This window comes from Labeo rohita, unplaced genomic scaffold, assembly GCF_022985175.1.
Source record: "Labeo rohita strain BAU-BD-2019 unplaced genomic scaffold, IGBB_LRoh.1.0 scaffold_268, whole genome shotgun sequence".
Taxonomy (NCBI): domain Eukaryota; kingdom Metazoa; phylum Chordata; class Actinopteri; order Cypriniformes; family Cyprinidae; genus Labeo; species Labeo rohita.
Window position 1 is genome coordinate 55,112 of NW_026128968.1, and position 27,429 is coordinate 82,540.

General features: G+C 38.7%; 4 protein-coding genes and 3 pseudogenes across 4 annotated transcripts; all 7 read left to right on the forward strand.

The window, feature by feature from the left end:
• On the forward strand, positions 1-4,247 carry LOC127159957 (protocadherin gamma-A12). The gene has a single exon (XM_051102642.1). It carries the CDS (start codon positions 245-247, stop codon positions 2,636-2,638), a length of 2,394 nt encoding a protein of 797 aa, XP_050958599.1. The 5' UTR covers positions 1-244; the 3' UTR covers positions 2,639-4,247.
• A 6,101-nt stretch (positions 4,248-10,348) lies between these two features.
• LOC127159952 (protocadherin beta-11-like) lies at positions 10,349-13,240 on the forward strand (annotated as a pseudogene).
• Positions 13,241-13,401: 161 nt separating this feature from the next.
• On the forward strand, positions 13,402-16,048 carry LOC127159954 (protocadherin gamma-A12-like; annotated as a pseudogene).
• An 836-nt stretch (positions 16,049-16,884) lies between these two features.
• LOC127159949 (protocadherin gamma-A2-like) lies at positions 16,885-18,714 on the forward strand. The gene is made up of 2 exons (XM_051102636.1): positions 16,885-17,055; positions 17,725-18,714. Exons 1-2 carry the CDS (start codon positions 16,885-16,887, stop codon positions 18,712-18,714), a joined length of 1,161 nt encoding a protein of 386 aa, XP_050958593.1.
• A 708-nt stretch (positions 18,715-19,422) lies between these two features.
• On the forward strand, positions 19,423-21,981 carry LOC127159958 (protocadherin gamma-A5-like; annotated as a pseudogene).
• Positions 21,982-22,985: 1,004 nt separating this feature from the next.
• LOC127159955 (protocadherin beta-16-like) lies at positions 22,986-25,687 on the forward strand. The gene has a single exon (XM_051102641.1). The coding sequence runs from the start codon at positions 23,165-23,167 to the stop codon at positions 25,583-25,585; it is 2,421 nt and encodes an 806-aa protein (XP_050958598.1). The 5' UTR covers positions 22,986-23,164; the 3' UTR covers positions 25,586-25,687.
• Positions 25,688-25,766: 79 nt separating this feature from the next.
• Positions 25,767-27,429, forward strand: LOC127159950 (protocadherin beta-16-like; the record flags this gene model as incomplete). Its single annotated transcript, XM_051102637.1, has 1 exon — positions 25,767-27,429. A coding segment is annotated over exon 1 (876 nt), but the record flags the coding sequence as incomplete, so codon positions are not given.

Genomic DNA, 27,429 nt, shown 5'->3' on the forward strand with positions numbered 1-27,429 from the left:
CCTGATTCAGTTTAATCAGTGTTACACAGCAAGCAGAGGAGGGGAGGGATGAGGGATAGATGGGGAGGGGAATGCTGTAGGCGTGTAGAGAAAGGAAGAGATGAAAATAAAAATTTAAGCCGACAGGAGCAGTCATCAGAGTGCAGTCTCTGCCCCAGCTATTTGAGGATCTGTTCAGAATGTGCTTTGATCATCATTATATTTATTCTTTTTCATTTAAATGTAGCAATTAATATTTCACAACATGATTTGTTTGTCAAGATGCATTCGGGTCAGCTTCTGGCTTCAGCTTTGTTTCTGCTTCATTTGCATGTGCGGTTCTTTCGGTGAAGTGCGTTATTCAGTTCCAGAGGAGATGCAGCGAGGCTCTGTCATCGGCAATGTGGCGAGAGATTTGGGAATAGATGAGACTGAGCTTGTGAGGCGCAATGCTCGAGTTGTTGCTGAGGGGAGCCGACAGTTTTGTGAGCTGAACACAGAAACAGGCTCTCTGTTGGTGAGCGAGCGAATGGACCGTGAGGAGCTTTGTGCACAGTCTGTGTCGTGTGTCCTACAATTCCAGCTGCTTCTGGAAAATCCACTCAAAGTGTACAGTCTCCTCTTAGACATTCAGGACATCAACGATAACAGTCCAGCATTTGATAACGGTCAGACTGAGCTGGAACTACTGGAGTCAACAGTCCTGGGAAGGCGTTTTCCACTTGAAAGTGCTCACGATCCTGACATAGGAGCTAATTCAGTTCAGCATTATCAACTCAGTGAGAATGAATATTTTGCTTTGGAGATGAATACCCAGGTGGACAGAAATGCATATCCTGAATTGGTCCTTAAAAAGCCTTTGGATCGAGAAAACCAAGCTGATCACTTTCTGACTCTAAGTGGAGTGGATGGTGGCCGACCTTTTCGTTCTGGAACAGCGTCAATTCACATTCACGTGTTGGATGCCAATGATAACGTTCCTGTGTTTGGTCAAAGTGTGTACAAAATCAGAGCACAGGAAAATTCAGTTCGAGGCACTGTGTTGGTCAAATTGAATGCAACAGATTTAGACAGCGGGATTTACGGGGAAATTAGTTACTCTTTCAGTCACGTGCCTGATAAGACGAGGGGGGTTGTGAAGGTCGACCATGTGACGGGTGAGGTGAAGGTCACGGGTGAGTTGGATTATGAGGAAGCCAGTTCTCACGAGCTGGATGTACAAGCCAAAGATGGGGGCGGACAGTCATCACACTGTAAACTCATTATAGATGTGATAGATGTGAATGACAATGCACCTGTTATTGCAGTTAAATCAATTTCAGCTACTGTGCCAGAAGATGCTTCACCTGGGACCATGGTGGCATTGCTGCATGTTTATGACCTTGATACTGGCACAAGTGGACGGGTCACATGTGAAATATCCAGTGATGTGCCATTTAAACTTGTGTCAGAGGTAAAGAATTACTTTATGCTTGTGATTGATGGAGTTTTAGACCGGGAAAAGTGTCCTCACTATAACATAACCGTGACTGCTGTGGATGCTGGCACACCCCCTTTATTCAGCAGTAAAACTGTAGCCATAACAGTCACAGACATTAATGATAATCCTCCTATTTTTAGACACAGCGACTACAGCATCAAATTTTCAGAGAATCAGCCTCAAGGAACCCCAGTTATTAAAGTCGGAGCTGATGATGCAGATGAAGGACAAAATGCTAGAATCCTGTATTCTATTTCAGAAGATGCAGTCTCTCATCTTTCCATTAACTCAGAAACTGGTGAGATGTTTACTCTGCACCCCTTTGATTACGAAACGTCCACTCACTTCCATGTTCGAGTTATGGCACGTGATGAAGGCAGGCCGTCGTTCACTAGCACGTGTACTGTCCAGATTTTTATTGCAGATCAGAACGACAATGCTCCGGTTGTTCTTTACCCAGTTCAGTTTGATGGGTACCTTGCACATGACATTGTGCCTCGAGCTGCTCCTGCAGGTTATCTGGTCACCAAAGTGATTGCGGTTGATGCAGATGCAGGTCACAATGCATGGCTGTCCTATCGAATTGTAAAAGCCACAAAGTCTAATTTGTTTACCATTGGACTGCACTGTGGGGAAATTAGGACACTAAGGCTGTTTGCAGAAGATGATGAAATCAAACAAACCTTGATAGTCTCTGTAAGCGATAATGGGCTTGAGTCTTTGTCTACAACTGCAACTGTCAATATTATGATAGAAGACGGCTTGCCTATCATCGATGAGCTCTTTGCACGTGGCACAGATGAATCACATGGAAACAGTGACCTTACTTTATATTTAATAATGGCCCTGGCAGGCATGTCTAGTCTTTTCCTTGTGCTCATCATTGCCGTGGTCTATATGAGATTATGTAGATACCGATACATCTACCGTTCAACTGCAAACTTACCTGTTTTTCCTCCTACCTATGGGCCACCTGGCTACTCTGACGTTAGCCGCTTCAATACTCTGCAGAAAGATGATCGATATAACTCATTCTTAACCACAGGCTCATGGAAAGGGGACTTCAGATTTGGTTCTGACTTTGTTGATTTGGACATGCTCAATAAGAGAGGGACATCGTTGCATGTGAGTGGCTGCAGTGTCACACGTGCAAAGCTCTTAGTGCCACATAAACTCTAACCCAGATGGTTTGACCCTGACAATCACACAGAAAATCCTTATCAACAAATAGGACTGATAAGCCTGAAAAAATGTTCATTATTATAATGCACATCCTCAGTGAGTCCCTCACTATTATGTTGTATGTCCTGTTCTGCTTTGATTTTGCATGTGACAAGATTTATTTTACACAGTTTGTAAAAACGTCTAAAAAGATATTTTTATTGTATGTTGATCTGTTTTAAATGTTTATGTGTACACACAGTTAAAAAAATCCATTAAATATTTGTATATTTTAAATTTACTGTAAAAAAAAAAATGGTAGCAACATTTTAGGTTTACGGATTTAAATTAAATTTACATTTAAATACCATAATATATGTATTTATACCATGGTATAATACAATAATGTTAATATACCAATCTTTTGAATTACTGAAATTTTAGTACCTTTGTAGTACACTGATAACCACCAAAAGCAGGTGGTGATGAGAAAGTCACATGATAAACCAAAGTAATCAGAAACAGCTTTTAAATACTAACATATAGAAGGTGTCATACTCGAACACTAAACACCATGTGGACACACATGAAACTGAAATAATGCAATAAACATTAATTTAACAACATTAGATGTAAAAATAAATCATAATGTACACAACTGATATGGAAAAAAACAACTAAGAAACGGTTATTAAAAAAATAAATAAATAAAATGTAAAATATAACGTAGGGAATTCTGGGAATATAGATTTACGGATATTCACTGTAAATTATACATTCTTTTTCACCTCCAAAAACAGCATACTACCGTAAAATTACATGTAATATCCAATTCTGTTTTTCACCTTAAATAGGGTAGCATTTTTACAGTCTTGCTGTTAAAGTGTGTGTACACCACCAGTCAAAAGTTTTTGAACAGTAAGATTGTTAATGTTTTTTAAAGGAGTCTCTTCTGCTCATTAAGCCTGCATTTATTTGATCCAAAGTACAACAAAAACAGTACAATTTTGACACATTTTTGCTATTTAGTCTTCAGTGTCACATGATCCTTCAGATATCATTTTACATTTAGTCATTTAGCAGACACTTTTATTCAAAGTGACTTACAAATGAGGACAATGGAAGCAATCTAAATCAAAAAAAGGGCAATGATATGCAAGTGCTATGACAAGTCTCAGTTAGCCTAATGTAGTACACGTAGCAATAGTGAGTGCTTTTTTTATTATTATTATTTTTGCTAATTATAATAAATAAAAAGAAAGCAAATAGATAGAATAGAGAAATCGAGAAAGATAGTGTTAGAGGCCTTTTTTTATAAAGAAAACAAGCAGTTAGAAAACAAATAGTGGAAGTTTTAAAAGGGTCAAGGATTTTTTTTTTTTTAAGAATAGAATTAGAATAGAGAGTGCTACAGTTACTCATTTATTGATTAGTCATTTGCTGTTCAAGAAACTATTATTATCATTGTTGTTGTTGTTGTTGTTATTATTATTATTATTATTATTATTATTATTAAAACAGGTGTGTGTGTGTGTGTGTGTGTGTGTGTGTGTGTGTGAATAGAAAGATCCAAAGATCAGGATTTATGTGAAATAAAAAGCTGCATTACACACTACACCATTCAAAAGCCTGGAGTCAATATTATTATTATGTTTTTATTTTTATTTTTTTTTTCCTTTGGGAAAGAAATTATAGATAATTAATACTTTAATTTGGCAAGTGATGCTAAAGAAATTTATATTGTTACAAATGATTTATATTTCAGATGCTGTTCTTCTGAACTCTCTATTCAAAGAACCCTAAAAAAAAATTCTCAGCTCTTTTCAACTTTTCCTTTCTTTCTTTCTTTCTTTCTTTTTTTTTTTTTTCTTTTCAAATCAGAATATTAGAATGAATAGAATATCGCGTGAGTATGACTGGAGTGTTGCTAAAAATCAGCTTTGGAAACACAGGAGTAAATTACATTTTAAAATATATTAATATAGAAAACTGTTATTTTAAATAGTAAAAATATTTCAAAATTTTGAAGTTAATGCTGTACTTTGGATCTAATAAATGCAAGCTTGGTGAGCAGAAGAGACTACTTTAAAAACAATAAAAATCTTTCTGTTCAAAAAAGTTTGACTGGGTGTGGGTGTGGGTGGGTGTGTGTGGTTTCAAGGAGTCAACTTAGTCACTTTATTTAGAAATTAATAGTATTTAATTTTGCTTGGACTTTTACTTTACATTCTTTCATATGAGCTCTCTTCTATTTCTGTGAATCACATCATGATTTCATCTTCAGTTCTCTTTCTGTACTCTGTACTTATATACATTTTTATGTTTGAGTTTATTTATATGCTGTCTTGTCTTGCTGTCTCCTTTCTTATCTGTTATTGTAAAATTCAGCCTTGTATATGCAGTTTGTTACTGGTGACTTTAATCTTAAAATTCAAATAATAAATATTTCATTTGAATCATTGTAACATGAACCACGCTTGTACTTATTTATACAGAGATTTTTTTTGTTTGTTTGTTTTGGTTTTTTTTTTAACCAATAAATGTTAACCTCTGGAGGTCTATATACACAGTTTGGATATTTTAACATTTACTCTGAAAAGTGCTGTTATATTTGTGCTTTGTAAATTGACTTGCAATTCTAGGAAAGGAGTTATGTTATAAAATTAGTTTATCAAAAGGCACACAATCAGAGCATATCTCTTAAGTGGGAGATAAGGAAGTGCTGCAACATTGAGCAGTTGCTGTTCTGTGTTTAATCAGAGTTGGTTGTGTTCTCTTTGCTCAGAAAGGTTATCTGATGTCAGGATGTTTGTGCATATGCTTATCTTTCAGTCTAGGTAGCATTAGATTTTAATGTGGTCTTTACCTTAAAGGTGTTCAAATTTGAAGGACTACTGTAAAGTATAGTCTAGCCTTACACTGGCCATACTTGCTTTCAGTTAGTAATACATTGATGTTACAGGTTGGTGTTATCATCACTTTTGCTCTAAAGCAGGGATTCATATTGCAAAGTTTAAAATTACTTGTATAAAATCTTATTAAACCAAAGGTTAAAATAGTCTAGGTTAGAGTTAAACATGATGTTAAAAAAAAAAAAGGTCTAATGCAGGTATTTTGTGTTTTTCTTCATTTAACATTTAAATTATATTTCCACTAAGATACTTTGCCATGAAATAGTTTACAAATGAGCCTACAAATGAGATGCATTTGAGTCATTCTCAAATATCTATCCATAACTTCATGACTCTCCAGACTCAAGGCCTGAGCTTCTTATATAGAATAAAGGAGAATTTAGTTTTGTCACATGTAAATTGGTGTTCACTGAGTCTGCATGATTAAGCATATAGTCTAAATGAACAGTAATGTTTTCTCTGAGCAGCCAGATGTTTGTGACTGTGCACTGAGCCCGTCTACAACATATAACATATCACGCAATTAATTGGACCATACATTAATGTGAGTATACATTATGCCACAATATGGCTACACAAGAGAGACTGGGATGGATTTCCAAATTATTTCACCCAATTTTAATTCCAAGCTTCATTTAGGGATTTTTAGTTGACATTATTGTGGATTCAGTTGGCTGCAGATCTATTGATGGGTAGTATATTGCTTAACCTCAGGAAAGGTGTTTTATTAATTGAATGACAGCCTTTGGCTTAACAATAGTTGTAATATATGTGACCCTGGATCCCAAAACCAGTCATAAGGGTTCTTTTTTTCAAAATTGAGAATAATACATCATCTGAAAGCCAAAATAGCTGAGGGTGCAAACAAATCAAAATATTGAGAAAATCGCCTTTAAAATTGTCTAGATAAAGTTCTTAACAATGTTGCTAATCAAAAATTAAGTTTTCATATATTTACAGTAGGAATTTTACAAAATATCTTCATGGAACATGATCTTTACTTAATTTCCTAATGATTTTTGCCATAAAAGAAAAATCAATAATTTTGACCCATACAATGTGTTTTTGGCTATTGCTACAAATATACCCCAGCGACTTAAGGTCCAGGGTCACATATGCATGCAGTTAAATGCTACAGTAATGAGTCTTTATTGCAGATCTGTATCCACAGAACGCTGTACATTTTCCAGTCAGTGACTGTGTGCTATTTAAAATGTTCATCCATGTGTGTTTCAATTGTTGCTTTAGGCAGGCCTACTTCTGCACACGTGAGAAGGGTTCTGTGTGTATGAGGGAGAGCGAAAATGTAAAGCAAAATATTAAAACATACACAGACCATAGTGAAATCCAGTTTTGCTTTGTAATCCAATCTGATTGTCTCGCTTGTGCATCTGCACACAAGGCAAAGATGACTTTATGAAAAGCTATTGTAAGGATTTAAGGACAGAGGCAGAAATGTGTCTCCTCACATGCCCCACATACCTGTGTTGTTCAGTGCATGCTGTTCTGATCAAAATGGAGATCATGATGACACCATTGTACTGTTGGTATGTCATTCTAATGTTAGAGAGTTCTGGTTTAAGCCACGTTTTATGCCTGTTTTATGTGTGCTTTGGTCTGTATTTATTTATTTTTTTCTTCTCTCATTTATCTTTGCCATCTGGTGTGGCTTTGCTTCATTTTTGTTTTTGTTTTTTAATGATGTTTGCCAAGGAAAGCATCAGTGTTATTATTGTGTACCATGTAAGTGCTTTAAACAAAACACATTTTCTTCAGGAAATGTACATTTTTTTTTTGTTGACTGTTTTCTTTTCTCCTTTCTTCCCTCCACGGCCTGCTGTCCAACCTAATGAATGGAAACTAATCAATTCCCTTTAAGGTAAGAGACATTTTAAATACTGATATTGTTATATAAAATATAGTTAGCTCTTATTACTTCCATGCACACTTTCTGTCTTTTTCTCTCTTCGCTCACTGTCATTTAAATTTTTATGTCTCTATCCCTGCTACATGGTTTTTACTGATGAGGAGTAACTGAATGTTATTATACAGTATGTGCTGTGCTCCATCTTGTGGTGGTTCACTGAAACTGTGTCAGAGACACTGCATCATCACTGCATGAGTGTGTGTGTGTGTTGGGGGGCGGGTGCCCTATATAGGTCTCTGGTTCTCCTCTCCTGCTGCAGCAGTGTGTCACTATGCTGGACTCTGGCCTACTTTTTTAGCATTAAAATGCATTAGGCCTTATGGGACACACACATTCTGAATAATGCAGTCTCATCACACCAAGTATGTATGACTGCGGCAGCTTAAGTGCTGCTCATATCCAAAACCACATACCAGCACAATAACACACCCTGCCTTGCAACACGTTATATAGGGAAGAACGGGAATGAAAGTAACACTTTTTGTTTGACCATCAGGTACTTGTGTACTGCATAATCACAGCTTATGTGAGTTAATGTCAAATACAACCTACCCCACTACTGGGGTGAGTTGTAACACAGGCTGGGGATGGATGTAACAGTGTGAAGTAATTTGCTGAAATAACAACCACACTTCCAATTTATGGAAAAACCTAATCAGGTTTTTTTTTTTTTTTTTTTTTTTTTTTTTTTTTTTTTATTATAAAGTGAACCATTTAAAGTGACAAAAGCATTATACTGTATTCATTTTAGGACTTTAAATTTAGCACAAAAACAATTGCCATGTGCGTGTACTGTATTCAGTCACTAGCTGTGTTGCCATCTACCTATTCTTATGTAATTTTTGGAATATCACATAAAAAATGCTGGATGCAAATGTCAAGATGCGCATAAATTCTAAACATGCACAAAAAAAAAAAAAAAAAAAACATATGTGCTCATTTGAGGTGGATAGTGTTTTTATCCGATAAGAACATGCGCATAAAATATGATGGAAACATATTTTACATAAATCCCTTGATGTGCAACAAAAACCTGACATGACTGTGCCTCAATAGAGGATGTGACTGGATAATTGGACTCATCATAAGGAGTTGGTTATAACATTTTTAATGAACTGTTACCACTATCCCCACCCCAAACAGCCATAACATAGCAAACTGTTTTAGCATGTGGGTTTTAAGTTAACATGAATGCAAAGTATCAAATTAACAGCTACTTTAAACAGCTACTTTAGGTTATGTATGTCAAATAATTGTATCTACAACAGTGATTGCTAGGCAAAAAATTACTTTCTTTCCTGACAATCAGTTTTTTGGCATAAAATCTACAGTGTTGCTTACATTCACATGCCACTTCTCCTGTAACATTAAATATGTGAATGGAGTGTATGATATTGATGACATCACCAGCTCCTTTCTGACTTGTCAAACTGACAAGTTATTTTTTTTTTTTTACATTTCTGTCTGTATCCCAGAGTTCTTTTAAGTTAGTGCATTCAAAATGTGATTCAAACTAGCTGTTATATTTTCAACACAAACAGAAAACGCATGGTTTAGTTTCAAACATGAGGAGTGAAATGTTTCAGTTCACCCCATAGTCTGGGTTAGTTAACATACCCTAGGGTGAGATGTAATTCTACAGTATCCACTAGGATGAGATGTAACATTATGCAACGAGGATTATGACCCAAAAAAAAGGGGACAAACATCCAAAAACATTAGCACTAACAACTTGGATGAAAAAATATCTATGCAGACACACAATAGACATAATTTAACTTTGAGTTTAACTACAAAGCAGGGACTAAATGAAGTATATAAATGAAGTATAAAAAGTTTCTTTTTTTACCTCAAAATTATTGTTCTCCTTTAAAATCTGTTGTGTCTGCCACAAGGCTCTACTTCCTCACATGTGGAACAAGGACTAAACTGAAAATGTGTAAAGTTAATTAGGTGATTTGTAGCTCCTTATTTGAGAATTTGAAAGTGTCATTACCCATGTTACAACCATCCCAGTCTCCCCAATATATGTATATGTGTGTGTTCATCTTTCTCTCTCTCTTTATATATATATATATATATATATATATATATATATATATATATATATAATATACACACACACATTGTGTTTCCATGTTTTATGAGGACATTCCATAGGTGTAATGGTTTTTATACTGTACAAAACGTATTTTCTATCGCCCTACACCTACCCTACACCTACCCATCACAGGAGACTGTGCATTCTTTTACTTTGTCAAAAAAAAAAAAAAAAAAAAAAACATCATTCTGCATGATTTAAAAGCCTGTTTCCTCATGGGGACCTAAAAAAATGTTCCCCATAATGTGATAAATACCAGGTACACACACACCTACACACACACCAAGATTAATAAATGCTAGTTCATGATGCCTAATACACAAACTAATGTTGACAGATTCAACCTTATTGTACAGTGAATTTATGTATGTATGTATGTATGATTGATTTTTGTTGCTAAGTGTGTCTGGTCTTTTTTGCAGAGCACTCTCCTCTGATTTTTATTCTTTCAAATGTAGGCCATCTACTTAGTAGAATCACGTCTGACTTGATCTTATACACTCCATTATTTTTGATGAAATAAGAGGTTTTAATATAATGTACAGGACTAGATGCACTTAAAATCTTGTTAGACTAATTAAAGGCTACCATAGAATAAATGGTGTTATTGGTTGATGATAAGCTGTTATTCGTAATTTCTGGTTGCATTCTCTTTATCTAATTCTGCATTGTAATTTGATTTCATGTCTCCATTCCTGCACTGAGCTCATCACAATGATAGATTTCTGTTAGAGTGTCTATCCAGCATTGACAACGGACAGAACAAAATAAAGCTATAAAAGCTGTCACTTTTTAAAAAGGTACCACACAGTGACAGCTTTTATACCTTTCTTCCTGAAAGTGTAGCTCACTGTCTGTCTTCACTTAAGCTAAACAATCCAGCACTGCTGTTGTGCTGCTTATTGACTGTGAGAGGTGCTGTTGCCCAGGGAGACGATAGTGAGCAAAAGACCTGCGTACAAAAGGGATTGCGTCAAACGGGCTAGAGAAAAGACGTCGAGCTGTTGTTTGTACATTAGAAAGATTCGGAAATTTGTTTAAATGCCCGAATATTTGAAAACTGGACGTGTATGACTGTATTTTGCTTGGATTACTACATTGGCAAGATGCAGGATAATAAAGGATTCCAACTGAGGAGGTGTATAAAATGGCAAGCAGGATTCTCCATTTTCCTTCTACTCGTGCTGAGCACAGTGACCGGGCAAATTCGTTATTCGATTCCGGAGGAAATGAGACCAGGATTGTTTGTCGGAGATGTGGCGAAGGATCTCGGTTTGGATGTAAAAAGGTTGGTTAGTGGTCGTGCGCGTCTTGTTATTGATGATAGTAGACAATATGTCGAGCTGAACCATAACAAAGGACAGTTGGTGGTAAAAGAGAGAATAGACAGAGAACAGCTCTGCGGACAAAAATCTCCATGTAGTTTTGGTCTTGAGATTTTGCTAGAAAGCCCTCTGGAATTTTCTCGATTACAATCGAGATTCAAGACATAAATGATCATGCACCCTTTTTTTCTAAGAAAGAAATAATTTTAGAGATTAGCGAGTCCACGCCTATAGGCACCATTTTCTTGTTAGACACAGCGACTGATCCCGATGTTGGTTTGAATTCTCTTCAGAGCTACAGTCTGAAACCTACTGATAATTTTGCTTTAAACCAACAAAGTCGCACAGACGGCAGTAAATATGCAGAAATGGTATTGCAGTCAGTGCTGGACAGAGAGAAACAGAGCGAGCATTCACTTATATTAACGGCTATTGATGGTGGAGACCCACCGCGCTCTGGAACCGTTAAAATAGTCATTGCTGTCCTTGATGCCAATGATAATGCACCCATTTTTTCTGAAATAATATATAAAGCCAGTGTAGCTGAAAACGCAGTGAAAGGGATGTTGATAATAAAGGTAAGTGCATCTGATGCAGATAAAGGTTACAATGGCAATGTAACATATTCATTTACTCATATAGGTGAGGACGCAACGCACCTATTCCAAATCAATGCAGCCACTGGTGATATAACACTCACTGGTCATTTAAACTATGAAACTGTTCAGCAATATGAACTTAATTTGCAGGCTAAAGATCCGTGGGGTCTAACCGGCGCAAGTAAATTAGTCGTAGATGTTGTAGATGTTAATGACAACAGCCCGGTTATAACAATGACATCATTCTCGGGTAAAATACAAGAGGATTCTCCACCTGGCACAGTTGTAGCTTTAATAAGCGTCCAGGATTTAGACTCCGGAAAAAATGGACAGGTCCGCTTAAGTTTAGAACAAAATTCTCCCTTCACAATTAAACAATCACCGCGTAAGTATTACACTTTGGTCACCGACGCACCACTAGATCGAGAAAAAGTTTCCAGTTTTAACCTAACGTTAGTTGCGTCAGACGAAGGCAGCCCCTCATTATTCAGTAAAAGAACTATTTCTCTAGATATTACTGATATCAATGACAATGCTCCAGCTTTTAGTCAGCGTGAGTATAAAACCTATGTATTAGAGAATAACTCTCCAGGCGTTTCTCTGCTGGCTCTTCAAGCAACAGACCCTGACGCAGGGCAAAATGCACGTATCGCGTATTATCTGATAGATACAGATGTAAATGGTTCTCCGGTCTCATCGTACTTCTCCGTTAACGCAGACAATGGAATTGTCCATGCGGTACGATCTTTCGATTATGAACAGATGAAAGTGTTTAAAATACACGTAAGAGCGCAAGATGGAGGGTCTCCACCTCTCGGTTCAAATGCTTCAGTTATCATTAACGTTCAAGACCAGAATGACAACGCGCCTCAGGTTCTGTATCCGGTCCAGTCAGGTGCTTCTGTAGTGGCTGAAATAGTGCCACGTTCGGCTGATGTGGGTTATCTGGTGACTAAAGTGGTGGCTGTTGATGTGGACTCTGGACAGAATGCCTGGCTCTCATATAAACTGCAGAAAGCCACAGACAGGGCTCTGTTTGAAGTGGGCTTACAGAATGGAGAAATAAGAACTGTACGCCAGGTGACAGATAAAGATGCTGTCAAACAAAGACTCACTGTTGTAGTGGAGGACAACGGGCAGCCCTCTCGATCAGCTACAGTCAGTGTTAACGTGGCGGTGGCAGACAGCTTCCCTGAAGTACTCTCGGAGTTCACTGACTTCACGCATGACAAGGAATACAACAACAACCTGACTTTTTATCTAGTCTTGGCCTTGGCTGCAGTCTCATTTCTTTTCATAACGTGTCTAGTCGTCATAATATCTGTTAAAATCTACAGGTGGAGGCAATCTCGTTTGTATTATCAGTCAAATCTCCCTGTTATTCCGTACTATCCGCCGCGTTATGCAGACACTGTTGGCACAGGAACGTTTGCAGCACGTGCATAATTATGAAATTTACAGAACCACAGACTCCAGGAAAAGTGATGTTAAGTATTTCGGACCCGTCAGTCAAAGTCTGATGAGTGTTGACACGAGTGGAACTGAAACAATTCCAAAGGAGAAACGCAGCATCGATTGCACTGAAGCGGGCAGCACACTGGTGAGTCTGCACAATGTGATTTTATTTTATTTATTTTTTTTTTCTAAACATAGCTTTCAAAATATATTATACACTAGTAGTCTGCAATGTTGTGAATTACAGCTAAAAGTCACATTTAAACGTCCTGTGTTGTGACACTGTCCATGGTGCTGAAAAGATAGCCTCACTCTATTCTTTTCCTCTATATGTCCATATATAAGGATCTCATTAAATTGGTGACAGATTTCCTCCTTTGCTTTGACTCAATTTGAACAGCAAGGGCCGCTGTTAATCAGTAAAACATTTTACGGTGTGCTTCGTCATTCAGCAGTCTTCACCCCTCCCCATTTTCTTGCATTGTGGCAGATGAGGGCAAGGCTGCCTCTACATTTTTATTCAGGGTTGTGTGCGCGAGGTTTGCAATACATTTTTCATTGCATTATTGTTCAGTACAACATCTTGGACTACACCTCAACTTTTTATTTGATTGGATTTACAATTTTTTTAATCTTGTGATTATGGCTCAGTGGGGTCGTCGGTCTTGGCGATGGAAAATGATGTGGCTGTTATCGATGTTTGTTTCTTGTTATATTAACACTGCAAGAGGACAGATACGATATTCGATTCCGGAGGAGATGAAGAAAGGTTCGCTCATAGGTAATGTAGCACAAGATCTGGGGCTTGATTTGAAAAGGCTTCGAACTGGTAGAGCGCGTATCGTGACCGGAGAAAGCACACAGTATGCTGATCTTAAAACAGACAAAGGGATTCTAGTCGTGAGTGAGAGAATAGACCGAGAACAGCTTTGCGGCGACGTCACGCCATGCAGCTTTAGTTTCGAGATCATTCTTGAGAACCCAATGGAGCTACACCCAGTTACTGTTGAAATATTGGATGAAAATGATCACGCGCCGTCCTTTCAGAACAAAGAATTAATATTCGAAATTAGCGAGTCTGCAACGCTGGGTTCACGCTTTTTTATTGGAAAGCGCAGATGATCACGATGTAGGTGTGAACTCACTGCAGAATTACATTTTATCGCCAAATAATCATTTTGTTTTAAAGCAACATTCGAGTCCAGATGGCAGTAAATACGCAGAAATGGTTTTACAGAAAGCGTTAGACCGGGAGGAGCATCCTCATCTGTCTCTAAAGCTGATCGCTGTAGATGGCGGAAACCCACAGAGGTCTGGCTCTGTTAATATAAAGGTTACTGTTTTAGACGCGAATGACAACGCACCTGTGTTTAACCAGACAGTTTATAGGGCATCTGTGATGGAAAATGCACCAAAGGGCACTTACATTATTACCGTTAATGCCACAGATGCAGACGCTGGTTCTTATGGGCGAATAACGTACAATTTCTACAAACAAAAAGGAACCGCTGCGCAGTTATTCAACATTGACAGCGACACTGGCATTGTTTCTGTTGTTGGAGAAATTGATCATGAAAAAGATACTAAATTTGAACTTACAGTCGAGGCTAGGGATCAGGGTGGATTAACTGATTCGAGTAAAATTGCATTGGAGGTCATTGATGTAAACGATAATGCACCTGTCATTAATACAATGTCTTTCTCGAGCACAGTATCTGAAAATGCTCCACCTGATACCACAATTGCAATAATAAATGTTAAGGACTTAGACACTGACGATAATGGCAAAGTTAATTGTTTTCTCGAGGGGTCTGAAGATTTTACAATAAAGTCGACATTAAGAAATTATTATTCTTTAGTCACAAATGCTATTTTAGATCGTGAGAAATTGTCGGAGTACAACATCACTGTCATCGCTACTGATTCCGGAAAGCCGCCTCTAACAAGCAGAAAAACATTTCATTTGAAAGTAACTGATGTTAATGATAATGCCCCAGTTTTTCAGGAGAGAGTTTATAAATCATACTTGCCAGAGAATAATTCACCTGGTGTTTCTATTCTTACAATCAGAGCTGGTGACCCGGACGAAAATCAGAATGCTCGTATATCTTATATTCTAGAAGAAAGTGACTTGGGCGGGTCTCCTGTTGGAACGTATGTTTCTGTTAATGCAGAGAGCGGAGTTGTACAGGCAGTACGCTCTTTTGATTATGAACAGATCAAAAACATTAAGATAACAATTAAAGCGCAGGATGGAGGCTCTCCTCCACTTTGTAGCAACGTGACCGTGAACATTTTCATCCAAGATCAGAACGACAACGCACCTCAGGTTCTGTATCCGGTCCAGTCAGGTGCTTCTGTGGTGGCTGAAATAGTGCCTCGTTCGGCAGATGTCGGTTATCTGGTGACTAAAGTGGTGGCTGTTGATGTGGACTCTGGACAGAATGCCTGGCTCTCATATAAACTGCAGAAAGTCTCAGACAGGGCGCTGTTTGAAGTGGGCTTACAGAATGGAGAAATAAGAACTGTTCGCCAAGTGACAGATAAAGATGCTGTCAAACAAAGACTCACTGTTGTAGTGGAGGACAACGGGCAGCCCTCTCGATCAGCTACAGTTAATGTTAACGTGGCAGTGGCGGACAGCTTCCCTGAAGTGCTGTCGGAGTTCACTGACTTTACGCACGACAAGGAATATAACAATAACCTGACTTTTTATCTCGTCCTGGCCTTGGCCGCGGTCTCATTTCTTTTTATAACATGTTTGGTCGTCATAATATCTGTTAAAATCTACAGGTGGAGGCATTCTCGCCTGTATTACAAATCCAATCTTCCGGTTATTCCGTATTATCCACCGCGTTACGCGGACACTGTTGGCACAGGAACTCTGCAGCACGCCTATAATTATGAGGTTTACAGAACGACCGATTCCAGAAGGAGTGACTGTAAGTTTGTCAGACCTGCAAGTCAGAACGTGTTGATAGTGGATCCTAATTCAACACTGACAGTGCAGCGCGCGCCCAGCGAGAAAAACATGCTGGATGAATTGGATTCGCCGGTAGAGGTGAGATTGTGATTATAATTACTATTAATATTAATGTTGTTAATGTAATATGGTAATGTGATAAACTTTGAAACTTTGCATGAATTCATCCCTCCTTGTTTTTCATGTTACAAGGGCTTGTCACGTTTTACTCATTTGTCTTTACATGTCTGTGCTCCTTTGTATATATTTCAGCTCCTCTCAGTTGGCTTTCCCCAACAGTATTATATATATAATACTGCCTTGAAATATTCTTCTTCATCATAATGGAATATTAATGGTGAACTTGCTTGCTAAACAGTATGGCTGTTACGGATTTTTATCGAAATGGATGCGCTCGATGGCCTGTTTTCTTCCAACCGCAGTGGCAAGTATTGTTTTTAATCTCGTGCTACATTCCTTTTGCCATCTCTCAAATCCGCTACTCCATCCCTGAAGAATAGGTGAAAAACTCGCTTATTAGTAATGTGGCACAGGATCTGGGGCTCGATTTGAAAAGGCTTCGAACGGGTCGAGCGCGTATCGTGAACGGAGAAAGCACTCAGTAGGCTGATCTTAAAACAGATAAAGGGATTTTAGTCGTGAGTGAGAGAATAGACCGAGAGCAGCTTTGCGGCGACATCACGCCATGCAGCTTCAGCTTCGAGATAATTTTAGAGAACCCAATGGAGCTGCACCAGGTTACTGTCGAAATCATTGATGTTAACGATAATTCCCCTGTGTTTGAAAAGAATAAAATTAATTTTGAAATAAGTGAATCGGCTGCTATTGGTTCGGGTTTTGCTTTAGAAAGTGCATATGATGCTGACGTAGAACTGAGTTCTTTGCAAAATTATATTCTGTCACGAAATGATTATTTTGTTCTTAAACAAAACTCAAATCCAGACGGCAGTAAATACGTTGAGATGGTTCTTGATAAAGCGTTAGACCGGGAGGAACAACCTCATCTATTCCTGAAGCTGATCGCTGTAGATGGCGGAAACCCGCAGAGGTCTGGCTCTGTTAATATCGATGTTACCGTTTTAGATGTGAATGACAACGCACCTGTGTTTAACCAGACTGTTTATAGGGCGTCTGTAATGGAAAATGCTGAAAAAGGTACTCTTCTAATCACTGTAAATGCGACGGATGCAGATAATGGTACAAACGGACAAATACTTTATTCGTTTTCTGATATAAAAGAACAATTTAAAGACATTTTTAACATTGACGGAAATACAGGTCAGATAACTGTTATAGGTGATGTTGATTTTGAGAAAGATAAACGGTTTGAAATAAGAGTTAAGGCTAAAGACCAAGGCGGTCTGACTAGCACAAGTAAACTTAAAATTGATGTAACTGACACTAATGATAATGCACCTGCGATAAACGCGATGTCTCTGTCGAGCCCTATATCAGAAGATTCGCTTCCAAGTACTACTATTGCAATAATGCATGTAAAAGACGCAGACTCTGGGAGAAACGGACAGGTTATGTGTTCTATTGATAAAAACCTCCCATTCAACATCAAATCATCTCTCTCGAACTATTATAATTTGATCACAGATGCCTTTCTTGACCGTGAAACTCAGTCAGAATATAATATAACAGTGACTGCGACCGATTCAGGTTCACCTGCACTCTCCAGCTCAACAACACTACATCTTAAAGTTTCTGACATCAATGATAACGCACCCAATTTTCGACCGAAGTAGCTATTTAACCTACATTCTTGAAAATAACTAACCAGGGCTGTCCATATGTAGTGTAACTGCGAGAGATTTAGACTGGAATCAAAACTCCAGAGTGTCGTATTTTTTTTAGAAAATACTCAAATTGGTGGAGTGCCGATTTCCTCGTACCTGTCCATAAACTCCGAAAATGGCATAATAAACGCAGTTCGTTCGTTTGATTATAAGCAAATTAAACAGCTTAGTTTCGTTGTAAAAGCGCAGGACGGAGGAAATCCTCCACTTAGCAGTAACGTGAGTGTGAAAATAATCATTCAGGACCAGAACGACAACGCCCTGTATCCGGTCCAGTCAGGTGCTTCTGTGGTGGCTGAAATAGTGCCTCGTTCGGCTGATGTGGGTTATCTGGTGACTAAAGTGGTGGCTGTTGATGTGGACTCTGGACAGAATGCCTGGCTCTCATATAAACTGCAGAAAGCCACAGACAGGGCGCTGTTTGAAGTGGGCTTACAGAATGGAGAAATAAGAACTGTACGCCAAGTGACAGATAAAGATGCTGTCAAACAAAGACTCACTGTTGTAGTGGAGGACAACGGGCAGCCCTCTCGATCAGCTACAGTCAATGTTAACGTGGCGGTGGCGGACAGCTTCCCTGAAGTGCTCTCAGAGTTCACCGACTTTACGCACAAGGATTACAACGACAACCTGACTTTCTATCTGGTCTTGGCTTTGGCTGTAGTTTCGTTTCTCTTTATCGTGTCTATCATTGCCATACTGTCAGTCAAATGCTACAGATGGAGACGCGAGCGGATGTTTTACAAATCTGGAGCGAATCTTCCAGTTATTCCGTATTATCCGCCTCTTTACGCAGACGTAGGGGGCACAGGAACTTTACAGCACGTGTACAATTATGAGGTTTGCAGAACCACTGACTCCAGAAAGAGTGATCTGAAATACGGCAGACCTTGCAGTGAGAGCATCATTAGTCTGGACACCAGCGGAACACAGACACTCACGTATGCGCAAAGAGAAAAACAAACCAACCAAGATTTCATGATCAGGTGAGATTTACAGTGTGTGAGATTTTGTGTTTTCTAAACCTGATTTTTGACATTGTGGCCTATGAAATATTATGTCTATTTGTCTATTGTTAAGTCGGCTGATTCAACTTTGTTACCATGATATATATGTAAGATATTCTTTGTATGAAACCATTGTTTAGAAAAATTTATCTTGATTCACTGGCCATGGTGCTGAAATACTGGCAATGGGATATTTTAAGTTCCTCCTTATGAGTGTCAGTTTTTCTCCCTTAGAGAACTAGAGTTTTCTCACGTTTCTTACATTTTAAACATCTTTTTTTGTAAATTGTATTGGTAAAAGTTTTTTTTTTTTTTTCTCTTTAATTAAGAAAAAAAAATATTTTAAATTAGGCATACATGATATTTGAAGACTAACCAAGCGCACGTTTATTACAGTCCAAATGTATATTAATAATACATTTATAGTGTATATATTTAATGTTTATATAAAGTGTATGTTTTAGATTTTGAAATTTGTAATAATTTGTTGTAACTTGTCTCGTTTTAAACACTAGACCACTGAAATAATACGAATAACAAAAAGTATAGGTGTGTTCATTTTTGTAGTTCATCAGACTGGACTCATAGTGCCGCTGTTGGTCAACATGTCAGTTTAGAGAACAGATCTGCTGCAGTTCCACCCCATCATCTCCATATTATTAGAGAGAGACAGAAGCTGAGAGCACAGTCTGAGGAGAGAAGACGACAAATCACGGAGATATTGTATTTATTATAATTTTCTAGGATTTACAAACTTTTTATCACAACTTTTCACTTTGGATATTCTCAGTATTTCCTCAAGCTTTTTGGATTGTTTTATTTGCTTTCTGCCTTAATCTTCCTATCGTGGTCTTCTGAAAAAAAAAAAAAATGTCGGACAGAACAATGGCGCGGCAAGTACTGCTGTTTATTTGGTTTCTCTCTCTCAGTTCAGCTCTTGGGCAGGTCAGTTACTCCATTCCTGAGGAAATGGCGAAAGGCTCTTTAGTCGGGAACATAGCGCAGGATTTGGGTTTAGATTTAAAGAGACTGAAATCGGGTAAAGCGCGTATTTATACAGGAGACAGCGCTGAATACATCGAGCTGAATAAAGAAAGAGGAGTCCTCCTTATCAAAGAGAGAATAGACCGAGAGGCGCTATGCGGACAAACAACGCCTTGCGCTCTACATTTTCAGATTATTCTTGAAAATCCTATGCAGTTGTACCGTGTTACAGTTGAGGTCACAGATATAAATGACAATGCACCGATGTTTAGTAAGAGTGAGATGAGATTTGAAATAAATGAAATGTCTTCATCAGGAGCCAGATTTCTTTTAGAGAGGGCTATTGATCATGACGTCGGTCGAAATGGTCTGCAGAGTTATTCTTTAGAACCAACAGATAATTTTGTTTTGAAATATCAGAATCTTCCCGATGGAAATAAAGCTGTAGAAATGGTTCTCCAAACGCCTTTAGATCGAGAGAAAAAAGAACATATATCTTTACTTTTGACAGCATTTGATGGAGGCGAGCCCCAGATGTCTGGTACAATGAAGATACATATTACAGTTTTAGATGCTAATGATAACGCCCCTGTGTGTTCACAGTCTGTATATAAAACTAGTATTGCTGAAAATTCGCCAAAAGGCACAGTTTTAACAACAGTTAGTGCTTCTGATGCTGACCAAGGTTCAAATGGTAAAATATCGTTCTCCATTTCAAGTACTGCGGACAAAGCGGCAGAGATTTTTGAAATAGATCCTGATGCTGGTGTTGTAAAAGCTAACTGGGGGCATAGATTACGAAATGAATAAGTATTATCAAATTGATGTTCAGGCACGAGATGAAGGTGGTCATACTGACTCGTGTAAAATAATTGTTGATGTTACTGACACAAATGACAATAATCCAACTATTAGTATTATTTCAAAATCAAGTCAGATATCAGAGGATTCAAAATCAGGCACTGTTTTAGCAATATAAACATTCAAGACGTAGACTCGAATGAAAGCGGCAAAGTTAATTGTCACTTAAATGAAAATGTTCCATTCCTCATTCAGTCTTCTCCCGATGGGTTCTACAGTTTAGTCACCGATAGTAATTTAGACCGAGAGAGAGAGTCTGAGTATAACATCAGTGTGACGTGCGCTGATGAGGGCGTGCCCTCTCTCTCCAGCAGCGTCACTCTCTCCTTACAGATATCAGATGTGAATGATAACGCGCCTGTCTTTGACAAGAGCTCATATGAGGCCTCTGTTCAAGAAAACAACACACCGGGTCTTTCCATATTCACAGTCAGAGCCAGAGACGCAGATTTTAACCAGAATGCCCGTGTGTCTTACATACTGGAGGACTCGTCGGTTAACGGAGTGCCCGTCTCCTCCTTAGTATCTGTTAGTGCTGATAGTGGAGTCATACATGCAGTACGATCTTTCGATTACGAGCAGATCAAAGATTTCCAGTTCCGCGTAAAAGCGCAGGATGGAGGCTCTCCTCCTCTCAGCAGCAACGTGAGCGTGAAAATAATCATTCAGGACCAGAATGACAACGCGCCTCAGGTTCTGTATCCGGTCCAGTCAGGTGCTTCTGTGGTGGCTGAAATAGTGCCTCGTTCGGCAGATGTGGGTTATCTGGTGACTAAAGTGGTGGCTGTTGATGTGGACTCTGGACAGAATGCCTGGCTCTCATATAAACTGCAGAAAGCCACAGACAGGGCGCTGTTTGAAGTGGGCTTACAGAATGGAGAAATAAGAACTGTACGCCAAGTGACAGATAAAGATGCTGTCAAACAAAGACTCACTGTTGTAGTGGAGGACAACGGGCAGCCCTCTCGATCAGCTACAGTCAATGTTAACGTGGCGGTGGCGGACAGCTTCCCTGAAGTGCTCTCGGAGTTCACTGACTTTCACGCACGACAAGGACTACAACGACAACCTGACTTTCTATCTGGTCTTGGCCTTGGCTGTAGTTTCGTTTCTCTTTATCGTGTCTATCATTGCCATACTGTCAGTCAAATGCTACAGATGGAGACGCGAGCGGATGTTTTACAAATCTGGAGCGAATCTTCCAGTTATTCCGTATTATCCGCCTCTTTACGCAGACGTAGGGGGCACAGGAACTTTACAGCACGTGTACAATTATGAGGTTTGCAGAACCACTGACTCCAGAAAGAGTGATCTGAAATACGGCAGACCTTGCAGTGAGAGCATCATTAGTCTGGACACCAGCGGAACACAGACACTCACGCATGCGCAAAGGGAGAGACTGAACTTTGACGATTGTGACGATCAGGTGAGAGTTTTTTTTACAGCTCATTTATATCTAGATTTAAAAACGGTTTTGATAATAAATTGATAATCTTTGCTCGAGCTGCTGACACCGTCGCTGATTCATTTTCTAAAATATTCTCTGCAATTCTAAGAAATTAGCAGTAGTAGTAGTAGTAGTAGTAATAATATAAGTATTTTAGCAGAAAATGCCGTAGATCCTTTGCTGTTGTATTTTCATCCGTTTTCTGTAGTTTGGGTCAGTAATAGTGCGTAGCCGTGTAATTCTTTGTCGATTTTGACCTCTATGTCCTATGTACAAATATATATATATATATATATTGTTTATTCTTTTATTTTTTATTTATTATATTATTATTATTTTTTTTATTATTTTTTTTTTTTTTTTAAATAACATGTGATTATAACATTTTTCTTGTCCTGACTTTCAGTTGTCTTTGTCATGAAGTGAGAAAGTCAATTTTGCTGTTCGCGTTCCTGACCATGGTCCTGAAATGTCTTTACAGCAGGCCATCTTTTTGAGACCTTCAACATCGTTATTGCTCTATCCTCAGGTTAAAAAGTTAAGCTACGCATGATTTAATGCATGATCAGCTATTTGTCATGTGAATCCATGCTTTTTAGGTATTTTGCATGCATTGTTGATTAATATTCATGCTGATAAGGCCTAATCAAAACTTTGAGCAAACGCAATCATTTGTTTGTTTATTTATTTAGCCTTGTAAGTTATTATTCACACAAGCTTTTTGAATCATTTTATTTTGTATAAATTTTTAATGTGATAGGTATTTGTTGGTCTCACGCTTCTGAACTTTTAGTAAGTTGTTTTTCTCGGACATGGCTGCCACTGATTTAAAGTTTATCAATTTAACATTTTCTGTAGTTCATCAGACTGGACTCTTAGTGCCGCTGTTGGTCAATGTGTCAGTTTAGAGAGCAGATCTGCTGCAGTTCCACCCCTATCATCTCCATATTATTAGAGAGAGACACAAGCTGAGAGCACAGTCTGAGGAGAAGAGAGAAGACAGATCACGAAGATACTGTTTTTAATGTACTTCTGGAGTTATTGACTTTCTTAGTTTTTGTCCCTTTGGATTTTACATGATCTTTTTGGATTGATTTATTTGTTTTCTGCATTAATCTTCTCTTCCGTGGTCTTCTGCAAAATGTCGGACAGAACAATGGCGCGGCAAGTACTGCTGTTTATTTGGTTTCTCTCTTTCAGTTCAGCTCTCGGGCAGGTCAGTTACTCCATTCCTGAGGAAATGGCGAAAGGCTCTTTAGTCGGGAACATAGCGCAGGATTTGGGTTTAGATTTAAAGAGACTGAAATCGGGTAAAGCGCGTATTTATACAGGAGACAGCGCTGAATACATCGAGCTGAATAAAGACAGAGGAGTCCTCCTTATCAAAGAGAGAATAGACCGAGAGACGCTATGCGGACAGACAACGCCTTGCGCCCTACATTTTCAAATAATTTTAGAAAATCCAATTGAATTTTACCACGTTGCAGTTGAGATAACTGATATAAATGACAATGCCCCTTATTTTAAAAAAACTGAAACCTATTTTGAAATAAGCGAATCTGCTTTAAATGGAGCGAAATTTGATATTGAGCAAGCCGTGGATCATGATGTTGGGTCGAATAACATCCAAAGCTACACACTTTCATCAAATGAACATTTTACTTTAAAACTGCAAAGTCAGACAGATGGTAGGAAAATAGTTGAAATGGTCTTAAAACATCCTCTTGATCGAGAGAAACAGCAAGATATTGCATTAGTGTTGACAGCCGTCGATGGAGGTGATCCACAGCTTTCTGGAACATCACAAATTCGTATTAAAGTGCTTGATGCTAATGACAATGCGCCAGTTTTTACCCATTCTGTGTACAAAGCCACTGTTGTTGAGAATTCGCCAAAAGCGACCGTTGTTATTACAGTTGAAGCCTCTGATGCAGATCAGAGCTCAAATGCTGAAATTGTCTATTCAATTACTAATGCTCACGACGACGTTCTTGAAATGTTTGAAATAAATAAACATAATGGTGAACTAAAAATAATTGGTAATATAGACTACGAAAAAGGTAAGCATTATCAGATTAATGTTAAAGCGAGTGATAGTGGCGGTCTAAAAGATTCAAGTAAGATAGTAATCGACGTTTTAGATGTCAATGATAATAAGCCAGTCATCAATATAATGTCAAAGTCAGCTATGTTATCAGAAAATTCTAAACCTGGTACTGTTGTAACTGTTATAAATACGCAAGACTTAGATTCCAATGAAAATGGTAAAGTACAATGCTTTATTAATGAGAATTATCCGTTCGCCTTAAAGACGACCACTACGAATTTCTTCAGTTTAGTCACAGATGGTGATTTAGACCGAGAGCGGGAGTCTGAGTATAACATCAGTGTGACGTGCGCTGATGAGGGCGTGCCCTCTCTCTCCAGCAGCGTCACTCTCTCCTTACAGATATCAGATGTGAATGATAACGCACCTGTCTTTGACAAGAGCTCATATGAGGCCTCTGTTCAAGAAAACAACACACCGGGTCTTTCCATATTCACAGTCAGAGCCAGAGACGCAGATTTTAACCAGAATGCCCGTGTGTCTTACATACTGGAGGACTCCTCGGTTAACGGAGTGCCCGTCTCCTCCTTAGTGTCTGTTAGTGCTGATAGTGGAGTCATACATGCAGTGCGATCTTTCGATTATGAACAGATCAAAGATTTCCAGTTCCGCGTAAAAGCGCAAGATGGAGGCTCTCCTCCTCTCAGCAGCAACGTGAGCGTGAAAATAACGATTCAGGACCAGAATGACAACTCGCCTCAAGTTCTGTATCCGGTCCAGTCCGGTGCTTCTCTGGTGGCTGAAATAGTGCCTCGTTCGGCAGATGTGGGTTATCTGGTGACTAAAGTGGTGGCTGTTGATGTGGACTCTGGACAGAATGCCTGGCTCTCATATAAACTGCAGAAAGCCACAGACAGGGCGCTGTTTGAAGTGGGCTTACAGAATGGAGAAATAAGAACTGTTCGCCAAGTGACAGATAAAGATGCTGTCAAACAAAGACTCACTGTTGTAGTGGAGGACAACGGGCAGCCCTCTCGATCAGCTACAGTCAATGTTAACGTGGCGGTGGCGGACAGCTTCCCTGAAGTGCTCTCGGAGTTCACTGATTTTACGCACGACAAGGACTACAACGACAACCTGACTTTCTATCTGGTCTTGGCCTTGGCTGTAGTTTCATTTCTCTTTATCGTGTCTATCATTGCCATACTGTCAGTCAAATGCTACAGATGGAGACGCGAGCGGATGTTTTACAAATCTGGAGCGAATCTTCCAGTTATTCCTTATTATCCGCCTCTTTACGCAGACGTAGGGGGCACAGGAACTTTACAGCACGTGTACAATTATGAGGTTTGCAGAACCACTGACTCCAGAAAGAGTGATCTGAAATACGGCAGACCTTGCAGTGAGAGCATCATTAGTCTAGACACCAGTGGAACACGGACACTAACGCATGCGCAAAGGGAGACACTGAACTTTGAAGATTCTGATAAGGTGAGGATTACTGGTTTTGTTTAGTGGTGGTTACTGTATTCCTTCCTTTTATTTTTCCCCCTCTTATCCTTCAGAAAAATCGCCTAAACATGCATACTGTAGATACGTGTCTTTTTCAGGAATTTCATATCCTTGTTTATAAAACATTGACGTTTTTTTAATTATTATTATTATTATTATTATTATTATTATTATTATTATTATTATTATTATTATTATTCAACAGCTCTCAGCAAGCAGTAGATAAGCAATCAGCGTTCAGAATGAATATGCTGCATTCGTTTCGCTATCCAAGGTCCTGAATCAACATCTGTTGCCTTCATTTCTGCTTTCCTCACCACAAATATGTGCAGTAACATTAAATACTATTTATTATATGCTGAAGTCCTATAGTGTATACTATTTTATAGTATTTTATTGTATTATTAAATTCGCATCGTTTATGTATGGTAATACGTCGTTTTGCCTGTTTGATTATGTACAGGACTTTTTAAATCACATTCTCAAACCAAAGTCGAAATTGTTGAACAGATTTCGTTACACTTTAATATTTTGGCTAATTTAGATATTTTCGTGATTTTACACAAGTAGAAATTAAGGTTGTAATTTTGTTTTTGTTTTTTGTGTTTTCTCGCTGCATATATATTTCTAGAGTATGTGCATTTTGTATATGATTTAGATATATTTTTGCAGTAACTCAGAATGGTCTCAGAGTGCCGCTGTTTGTTAGGGGGATGCGACTGAGAGTGCATAATTCCAGCAATACCGCCCTCTCCAACTGCACTTAAGAAGGAGGAGACTGAGGCGTCTGCATAATGCACATGCAGGGGGAAAACACAGAGGACATCGACGCTGTGATGATTAGTCAGCTATGAATCCATGTTTAGATGCTGTACTAGAAATTCTCCATTAGCCAATTTTATTTGGAACCTGGACACGTTGAGACTTTGAATTGGATACACCTTGACTTCGTTTACTCGATCTTGAGCAAAATGTCGGACAGAACAATGGCGCGGCAAGTACTGCTGTTTATTTGGTTTCTCTCTCTCAGTTCAGCTCTCGGGCAGGTCAGTTACTCCATTCCTGAGGAAATGGCGAAAGGCTCTTTAGTCGGGAACATAGCGCAGGATTTGGGTTTAGATTTAAAGAGACTGAAATCGGGCAAAGCGCGTATTTATACAGGAGACAGCGCTGAATACATCGAGCTGAATAAAGAAAGAGGAGTCCTCCTTATCAAAGACAGAATAGATCGAGAGGCGCTATGCGGACAAACAACGCCTTGCGCTCTACATTTACAGATTATTCTCGATAATCCTATGGAGTTGTTTAGGGTAACTGCTGAAATTACAGACGTAAATGACAATTCTCCTATATTTAAAAGAGATGAGAGACGATTTGAGATAAGCGAATCAGCAGTTGTAGGTTCAAAATTCATGCTGGAGAAAGCAATAGATGCAGACATTGGCGCAAATGACCTACAAAGCTATTTTCTGCAACCTACTGATCATTTTAATTTAAAACTTCATGGTCAGAGCGATGGGAGTAAAAAGGTTGAAATGATTCTACAAAAGCCTTTAGACCGAGAAAAACAGGAAAACATGTCTCTGATATTAACCGCAATAGATGGTGGAGAACCACCTAAATCAGGAACAGTTCAAATTCATATTACAGTGCTTGATGCAAACGACAACGCTCCCGTTTTTACTAAGCCTATATATAGGGCGATCATTACAGAAAATTCCCAGAGCGGCACGCCACTCATCACTGTTAGCGCTTCTGATTCAGATAAAGGGGCAAATGGAGAAGTCAGTTATTTAATTGCAAACAGTGATGGTAAGTCTGACATTTTTCATATTGATGAAAATGGA